The following is a 9,777-nucleotide window of genomic DNA, read 5'->3' on the forward strand; positions in this document are numbered from 1 at the left end:
TTCAAGAGTGCTCAATCTTTCACTTAATTAAAATAAGAAAGAAATAGACATTTGAGATTTAATTTTCAAAATATGCCCCAGCAAATAGATGCCAAAATTCAATTTGAAATGTAAAATTTTAAAATTAAAATGCATTTGCATAAATGCTTTGTCATTTTAAGAATGTGGCTGCATTATTGGACTCATAAATAAATCTAGTCATCAATCATTCCATTTGCATTTTCTTCTTCAAGACTGCACATTATTGGTTTTTCGTTTTCATGGTCTGCCCGCAAAGTACTGCTCATGATTCGAAAACGAAAAACAATCTGAGCGGCGCAGCAGAGTGACGTCAGCTATTCTTCAGCTCCCTGCTGTCCGAGATACCCATCTTGTTCGGTAGGGGGCGGTGTGCACATCTTTATTGCAGTATATTGCAAATGTGCCGGGAAATTGATTGAATTGTCGGGTCTTTAGGAGACGCATCACAGATCATGGCGCTCCCTCAGATTGTGCAAACACTGTTAGAATTAGCTGAGTAGGTAGAATTTAATAATATATCTGGGTCTGATGCCCGTGGCCGAGTAGAACAGGTCATAGATCTTGGCTGCATATTCTGCCGTCACAGATTTACACATTAATGAGGTTGCCATAGTAAACCTCTGTTTACCAACCGCCAACATCCGTTCGAGTCCACTGAAAGCTATTAATTAAATGGTTTAAAAATAAAGGAAATAGCGGAGCTGTTCGGTGTAGGCCACCAGACAATCCGTCGGAGGATACAAAGCAACGGATTGATGAAGCAGACTCCTTATTACTGTTATTTGTAAAGGGACCGTGTTCACAACTAAACTTAATTGTTACAATTTGATGCTTTGTGCCAAAGTTATAACCTGATCATTGTTGATGTGACTGTCACTAAAAATAACTTTCATAACTGTTATGTCCCAACCGGGTTGACGCACCCTCAATCCCCCAGACATTAAGAAACCTGGGGGCGGTTAAGTCCGCCCTTCATTCATGGAACGGGGGATTTACATCCACTGCTATGTCAGACCTCACGTATCCCTGACATAGACAACTCACTGTGACGTCATAAGGGATACAGTATAGTGAGCCATGATTATAAAAAAAACTCCCGAGTTCCAACAGAGGAATGGTTTCATTCTTGAATACTCTTAATCGAGTATTCAAAAGAGCTGTGTTTAAGAATAATGAATACATAACATCACTCACGCACTAAAGCCTCTTTTCGCACTATACCTTGGTTGTTCCCTTTTTCTGTAAGTCACTTTGGATAAAAGCGTCTGCTAAATGAGTAAATGTAACTGATCTATGCGAGGCTGATTTCTCTGCTCTGACAGCAGTTAAGACTAAACATCGGCAAAGACTGGATGCTGTTGAGAAAGATTTGAGGCTTAAACTGTCTTTGATTGCACCAAACATCGGAGAGCTTTGTGCCAAGATGCAGGCCCATCTGTCACATTAATATGGGCATGGTTCTCAGACAATCAGAAAACAGAATTCCTTGTTGCCGGGTGAGGTCTGACATAGCAGTGGACGTAAACCCCCGTTCCATGAACGAAGAGCGGACGTAACCACCCGCCCGATTTCTTAATGTCCGGGAGATTGAGGGTGCTTCAACCCGGTTGGGACATAGAAGGGAGCCGCTGATCGTTTAGTTTGGGAGCCGCTGATCTACGTTATAAAAGTTATTTTTAGTGACAGACACACCAACAATGATCAGGTTATAACTTTGGCACAAAGCATCAAATGGCAACAATTAAGTTTAGTTGTGGACACGGTCCCTTTACAAATAACAGTAATAAGGAGTCTGCTTCATCAATCCGTTGCTTTGTATCCTCCGACGGATTGTCTGGTGGCCTACACCGAACAGCTCAGCTATGTCCTTTATTTTTCAACCATTTAATTAATAGCTTTCAGTGGACTCGAACGGATGTTGATGGTTGGTCGTCCTCGTCCCATTTGAGGCTCCACAGCATCCAGCTGTTCCAGGACTGAACAGAGTTTACTATGGCAACCTAATTAATGTGTAAATCTGTGACGGCAGAATATGCAGCCAAGATCTATGACCTGTTCTACTCGGCCACGGGCATCAGACTCAGATATATTATTAGATTCTACCTGCTCAGCTAATTCTAACAGTGTTTGCTCAATTTGAGGGAGCACCGTGATCTGTGATGCGTCTTCTAAACACCCGGCAATTCAATCAATTTCCCGGCACATTTGCTATGTAATGCAAAGCAGATGTGCACACCGCCCCTACCGAACTAGATGGGTCAGCAGGGAGCTGAAGAATAGCTGACGTCACTCTGCTGCACCGCTCAGATTGTTTTTCGTTTTCGAATCATGAGCAGTACTTTGCGGGCAGACCATGAAAACGAAAAACCAATAATGTGCAGTCTTGAAGAAGAAAATGCAAATGGAATGATTGATGACTAGATTTATTTATTGAGTCCAACAATGCAGCCACATTGTTAAAATGACAAAGCATTTATGCAAATGCATTTTAATTTTAAAATTTTACATTTCAAATTGAATTTTGGCATCTATTTGCTGGGGCATATTTTGAAAATTAAATCTCAAATGTCTATTTCTTTTTCATTTTAATTAAGTGAAAGATTGAGCACTCTTGAAGAAGAAAATTAAAATGCAAATAGAATGATTGATTACTGATTTAATTTATGAGTCAAATAATGCAGCCACATTCTTAAAATGAAAAAGCATTTCTGCAAATTCAATTTCAATTTAATTTATTTATATAGCGCCAGATTACAACAATTGTCATCTCAAGGCACTTAAGTAATATAGTCCAATTCAAGCCAATTGGAATTCAATTAATTGTAATCATAATCCAATTAATTCATATAGAGCCAATTCAAAAATTAATATCCTAGCTAAGGAAACCAACAGATTGCACCGAAACTTGTCTTCAGTCCAATCTCCTGTCCTGAGCGTGCCTGTGGCGACTGTGGAAAGGAACGACTCCCTTTTAACAGGAAGAAACCTCTGGCAGAACCAGACTCAGGAAGGGTGGCCATCCGCCTCGACCAGCTGGGGTTCGAGAAGACAGAAAAGAGGGAAAAGAGGTCCTGGTCTCAACCCTGGGTTGTCATGTTTTTGGATGACTAATAAATTCGTCCATATTTCTAGAAATGAGAGCCGCTCCTTCCAAAGTGGGATGGATGCCGTCTCTCCACATCAGACCAGGTTTTCTCCAGAAAGATTGCCAATTATCTATGTAGCCCACGTTGTTTGCTGGACACCATCTAGACAACCAGCGATTGAATGAGGACATGCGGCTAAACATGTCATCACTAGTCAGATTTGGCAGGGGTCCAGAGAAAACTACGGAGTCCAACATTGTTTTGGCAAAATTACACACCGATGCAACATTAATTTTAGTGACCTCCGATTGGCGTAACCGGGTGTCATTACCGCGGACGTGAATAACTATTTTACCGTATTTACGTTTATCCTTAGCCAGCAGTTTTAAATAGGATTCTATGTCGCCCGCTCTTGCCCCTGGAATGCATTTGACTATGGTCGCTGGTGTCGCTAATGCCACGTTTCTGACGGGTGGCAACACCCATTCCGAAATACCGCCATTCCGACATCCCGCCGTTCCGACATCCCACCATTCCTACATGCAAACGTCCCACCATTCCGACATCCCGCTATTCCGACATTCAAACGTCCCACCATTCCGACAAGGCTTTCAGTTTAAGGAAATGTGCGTTACTCAACAGGCGAGTCCCTTCTTTCTGTTCATGCAATGTATATGTTTAACACATGTTTACAGATAAGCGTTATTAAAGACACAAAGTCTCGGCAACTGGAGGAGGAGAAGCAGACCGTTGTTCCAACATGGGAGAGCCCGAAGACGCATGTGCCAGACGCACATAGGCATGCGTAAAACCAATTTTGACCACTTCATGCTGCGTATTTGCTTTCTTTTAGTTAACTTTAGTTTCTTTTGGATTCTTGTGCGTATTATGAAGCCGTTTCGGTCCATATTTGTAAGCCTTTTTTCCTGGATTAAATTTTCGGAAGTTGAAACAAGTGGCATTGGAGTGTGTGATTAAAAACCACCACTGTCTGCTTCTCCTCCTCCAGTTGCCGAGACTTTGTGTCTTTAATAACGCTTATCTGTAAACATGTGTTAAACATTTAAATTGCATGAACAGAAAGAAGGGACTCACCTGTTGAGTAACGCACATTTCCTTATACGGAAAGCCTTGTCGGAATGGTGGGAAGTTTGAATGTCGAAATAGCGGGATGTCGGAATGGTGGGACGTTTTCATGTCGGAATAGCGGGATGTCGGAATGGTGGAATGTCGGAATGGTGGGATGTCGGAATGGCGGGATGTCGGAATGGTGGGATTTCGGAATGGGTGTTGCCACCCGGGATCTGCTCGGGGACGACTAACAGAGCTAGCTACGCTAGGTGGCTCCGCACTGACTAAAGGGGCCTGGCTCGCTATCGGGTGGTTTTCAACAGTGCAGAGCCGAGCTTCCAATTCAGATAACCTTGGCTCCAAAACTACAAAAAGACTACATTTGTTACATGTACCATTACCACTAAAGGAGGCAGAGGAGTAACTAAACATCTGACACACGGAGCAGGTGAAAGCAGGAGATAGAGGAAGAGAACTGGTAGCCATGTTAAGCTAGAAAACCCGACATACCGCTAAAAAGTGAAAAATAACAACTAAAGATCTGTAAGAGTGAGCGTTAGAATATAACAAGTATGGGATAGAGTTAACTATGCAAGATGTGTAAATTATAGGGAGAAATAAGGTGATTATTAGTAGTTCAAGAGGAGCGACAACTGTCACAGTGCACACACAAAGCAACAGGAAGTGATGCAATACGTCTTACCGCAAAGCAAAGCCGTCCACAAAGCCACAAGATTATGATAATGAATGATAATGATGCATTTTGAATCATGGTTACGATTCGCTTCCATAGTTTGAAAGCTCAAAACCTCAGAGGATGTAAACTTTTTTAGGCACCAATTGCAGTCAGTTGTTCCTAAGTTTTAAGTGTGTGTACAGCAAAAAGATTGTTTATTTTCTTTATTTGTTTGTAGAGGTGCAAACTTGCAAAATGTGATGATTTCTAAATGCACTGGACTGGACTGGAGATTTTGTATTTTTCTTATTATTACTGTAGAAGAAATCCAACTGATTTCAGTTTAATCATAGCTTTCTTTTATCATTAGACTCCTGTTCGGACAAGGAAAGTTAGAAAAATTTGTTGATACACGACTTGATTTTGGGCGTCAGGTTAATGAGCACGATTGTAAGCTGTGAAACGTTAGGATATATGGCCTACTTCTTTGGAAATACATCTGTCTTTTCTATTGTAAAGTGTAGTTGGGGGAGCTTTGAGTGTCACTTTGATATGTGACTTATACAGTTAATGTGAGTTAATGTATAGAATTGTAATATGTTATTCTATCAAACTAATGTGGAGGGGCTTTTATTTGGTGTAATTTCCTTTTAACATCCTGCCATACAGTAAGTTTAAATTTTTAAATCTTATCGTATGGGCCACTTAGTGAGTGAAATATTGGTACTCTGAATCCTACATTAGTGCTACACTTTAAGAGATGAAGAGTAGACAAGAGACATTAAAGATAAAATGATCTGAGTTTGCATCTGGGCACACCTTTGCTGGAAAACATGTTTGCTCTTATATTGTAAGATATTTTGAAGAGCCTAAATGAAGTTAACACCTGTCAATCACTGTTGACTTGATGTTTTTTTTTTAATAAAAATATAATTGAAATAAGTGAACTGCATTTAAAGAAAAGAAAAAAAATGCATCCAGAATTATTTTTCATGACCTCATATGGTTAATTTTCTACAGTCCTGCTCTGTCTCAGATGATTGCCCTAATTCAGTTCACCTGTTGAAAAACCTGTCAGGTAGATCAGTTAGGCTCTTTAAGTGCTTCTGGACAAAATGCTTTCTTTGCTTTCTTAACTGAAGAACATTTCAGCAGCAGTCAAGGTGATGGTTATGGTTTTTCTTTTGACATGTGGAATCAAAGTAAGTGACAGGTCTCTAAAGTCATCTGTATTTCATATCCTTTACTCAAGCAGTTAACACAGTTGTTTCACAGGTTGTAGTCAGTCCAGTAGTGGGACCACAAGCTACAGTGCAGGTGTTTTAAAGGTGTGTCTGTTTTGTATCAAGTGAAACTATTTAATTATCAGAGGGGAAATGTGTTAATCTGAACTAGAATACATGCATCCCTTCATCCACAGAGGGGTCAGTTTGAGATTTTGCCCTGCACAGTGTCTCAGCTGCTGTATGCTTCTCAAGTCAACAATGACAGCTTTGCAATCTGTGATTGGGAACTCAACCAGGTATGAGTACTTCTCTATCTTTAAAGTCTAGTGCTAAACAACTTTTTCACCTTGTTAGCCCAGTCTTTTTCTGTTGCAAAATACATCGCAAGCAAGATTTGCCATCAGCACAGGATTTCTGCTTTGACCCTGCAGAGCACTGGACTCAGAAAGGGGAACAGTCTGACCCAACACTGGGGTAGATTATCCCACTGCTGGATGAGGTACACTGCTGCTGGTTCTGGCTGACCTCTACTAAGTGAAAGAGTGATGTGACACAGACACCACCCCCTTCCAATTTAAAAAAAAAAAAAAAAAAAAAAAAAAAAAAGCTTATGGGGAAGCAGGCTTTTTCCTGGAAGGTGCACAATCAGACTTCTCACACATCCACCTTAAGAGCGACAAGTTCCAGGCACACAGTTTGTTTTCCTGGGTGGACAGACGGCAATCTGCCCAGCAATCCACCCAACTAAGTGCAAGCATTTTTGCATCTTATGTAAAAAGTCTGATTCTGGTGCTCTGAGAGTTGGCAGCCTTCATCACTGTTCTACTGCTGCTTGATCTTGTAGGAGTGTAGCATCATGAGTTTTGCAGAGTTGGTCTTTGAGGAAGTGCTGGAAAGTGGCAATATTGGTCTTACCATAGTGTGTGTGTCTAACTTTTTTTTAGAAGACGCATGAGGAGTTCATGGATCATTAACAGCTTTAAAACGTTTGAATGGAGTTGGGGCAGAAGTCTTTTTAAAAATGTTTTCCTTTAGATTTCGGTTGTTGGTGTCATCAGAGGATTTGCTCCATTTGTGACCAACATCCAGTACTCTGTGGATGACATGACTGGTCCACCTTTGAATGTGAAGCTGTGGGTTAACATGGAGGCCAGTAGGATCAATACTTCTCTCTTGGATGGAAAATGGATTAGGACTTTGAGTTGTGGTAAATGGTTATTTCTAAATTCTGTTTTTTATAGGACAGCACACAGACGACCATTGCTTCTCCAGGAACGTATGTGAAGGTGACAGGAAGTCTACGCAACTTCTGTGTAAGTAAAGGGCTTACCAATGGTGAGGTTTAATGGATGTGATCGTGGAGGACTTTTAGAATATGGCTTTGTTTTTGTTTATTTTTTTTCCTATTAGGGTCAGAGATCATTACTGGCAATGAAAATTCGTTGTATAAAGGACCTGAATGAGATAACATCCCACATGTTAGAAGTGGTACAAGCTCACATACAGCTGTTTGGAAAGGTAATGGTATAGTGATTGATGCAGAGTTTCTTGAAAGGGGGGGGGGGCAATATACCACCATTTTTAAATGTTAAAGATCCAGTATGTTTGTGCCATTTAGTGACTCCTAGATGCACAGTCTTACAGATGACAATCAAATGAATACCCAGCCTACTTTTCTCATCTATGCATGTGGGACAAAATGAAGGCTGTAAAAGACTTGCTCTTGAACCAGAATGTATTTTGTTTAACGGTTTTATACATTCTTTTTCATAATTCAGGTTTTTGATGTGAACATGAACACCACTGCTGCTTTGCCGCCTGATGGGAGCAGTGGTGCTCATTCTGAAGGCATCTTGCCAAAAGGTTTGTCCAATGTCCAGGGCCAGGTTAGTGACCTTAAAATGCCAGTTCACCCAATTTGCAACCACTTTTTCATACAGCCTAAAGTGATTCATACTAGTGTCATTATTGGATCAGAACTTTTACAGCTGAAAATGCATCCAAAGCACAAGGCTCATTACAATTTTAGAGGAATATCAGGCAGGCTGCAGACTTCAGTTTGCATTTAACTTTACAATAAGACGGTGATCTGAAATGTACAGCTAGTTTCCAAGAAAAGGTTATGATGAAACAATATCAACATTGTACTGTAGTCAGCTTTCTGTCACATGGATAAAAGGGAAATAAAGACCCTCCATACATTGGTCAAAACCTTACACCTCAGGGCAAATACAGTATAAATCTGTATAGCATCATAACTATACACACAGGCAAAAATAGACATGCATTCTTTTAACCAGACTTGTAAAATATTTTTAAAATTTAAAAATGATTTACTTTTTAAAAGTCAGTCATTGTGAAATTGTACACAGGCATGATATCCACTTCTATATTTAGCCATGTATGGGTGTAGACACTGCCCTAGTTAATCATATGAACCTTTTAAACTGTGGTGAAAACAGCTTTTCTATATGCATCGTAACTATTAAGGCAGCAACATGGTTTTATTTTTCTCACAACGCTCAAGAACATAAGATCATGGAAGCCTAAAGTGGCACATGAGCAAACTATCACCCTCTGCCAGAATATAAAAACGATCTCAAAATACTCATTCTCTTCCTAAAGTCTTTTAACAGCATGAGAACAGATATTTGTTTGTTCAAATGTTAGAAGATAAAAGTAACTTTCATTTTTTTTTAATTATTTTTCCCAGTCATGTTGAGCATGCATGTGAATTTGCATTTTGAAAAAGTGCCCTTTTTATGCAAAGGGTGTGTGTATATACACACAGTAAACATTTTGACTTCAGCATTTTGACTTTTCATACTGTGACAGATCTGATCATCTTCCAGAAGTCAATGTTTCTTACCTTATCAAATATAGCGGTGCATAGATTATATTAGAAAAAGGATCAATATTAATTGAAGAAGAAAGTAACTCATCAGGCTACTGCTTGAATATTAATTGTGCATTTTTGTGAGGTGTTGTGTGTAATACGAAGGTTCTCTGTTCGTGATGAAGGCATCAGTTTTCAGGACCTGAGGACACAGCTGGACTACCTTGGCATACAGGACATCAGGTACTTGCTCATAATATACACTCTCCCAACATGCATCCTGTCATTTAAAGACGACTCCAATATGCCTCTATTTTTAATTTATTTCCAATGTTATTTTTTTTGCACAGAACCTCATTGGCTTTCCTCATAAAAGAAGGTCACATCTTCTTGACAATTGCTGAGCATCATTTCAAGTCAGCTGAGCATTAGTCCTGGCCTGTAGCAGATAAAGATGTAAGCGCTGGCCACATGTTTAAATAACAAATTTGAATAATTATGTTTAAGTTTTTATTTCTGAGAAAGAAGTTTTACATTCTTTTGGTTTAAAATGAAACTTTTGTCTAGTTTCATTTATTGCTTGTAAAATTGCTACAGACTGTATTGCTCAAGCTCCTGTATTAACAATGTATGCATCAAACTCATGGGTATCCCCAGCTGATTTTTCCTGAAAATAAAGAGTGAAATTTAAAATGTTTCTTGTATACTCCTTAAAGGAATAACCAGACAAATCCATGGGAACTTTATTTCTTTGTTTCCTGTGAGTCCAATCTCCACTCTGAGACAGGTTTTCATGTGCATTCCCTCAAAGAGCATGAGGGCTCAAGGCTATTCTAGTTTCAAATTATTAAGATGTTTTCA

General features: G+C 39.7%; 1 protein-coding gene across 1 annotated transcript; it reads left to right on the forward strand.

Moving 5' to 3' along the window:
• Positions 1-5,550: 5,550 nt before the first annotated feature.
• On the forward strand, positions 5,551-9,348 carry LOC140275584 (replication protein A 32 kDa subunit-like). Its single transcript, XM_072371098.1, has 8 exons — positions 5,551-5,562; positions 6,275-6,376; positions 7,116-7,229; positions 7,322-7,393; positions 7,491-7,598; positions 7,859-7,966; positions 9,062-9,159; positions 9,267-9,348. The coding sequence occupies exons 1-8, from the start codon at positions 5,551-5,553 to the stop codon at positions 9,346-9,348; spliced, it is 696 nt and encodes a 231-aa protein (XP_072227199.1).
• Positions 9,349-9,777: the final 429 nt, after the last annotated feature.

Source organism: Leuresthes tenuis, unplaced genomic scaffold (genome assembly GCF_036924035.1).
Source record: "Leuresthes tenuis unplaced genomic scaffold, fLeuTen1.0.hap1 SCAF_18, whole genome shotgun sequence".
Lineage (NCBI taxonomy): Eukaryota > Metazoa > Chordata > Actinopteri > Atheriniformes > Atherinopsidae > Leuresthes > Leuresthes tenuis.

What these genes read in the sequence shown, in the direction of transcription:
- LOC140275584 (XM_072371098.1), top strand. An exon ending in TGTCCAATGTCCAGGGCCAG is followed by an intron (nt 7,967 to 9,061) that starts GTTAGTGACCTT and finishes CATTTTTGTGAG; the next exon opens with GTGTTGTGTGTAATACGAAG. An exon ending in CTTGGCATACAGGACATCAG is followed by an intron (nt 9,160 to 9,266) that starts GTACTTGCTCAT and finishes TTTTTTGCACAG; the next exon opens with AACCTCATTGGCTTTCCTCA.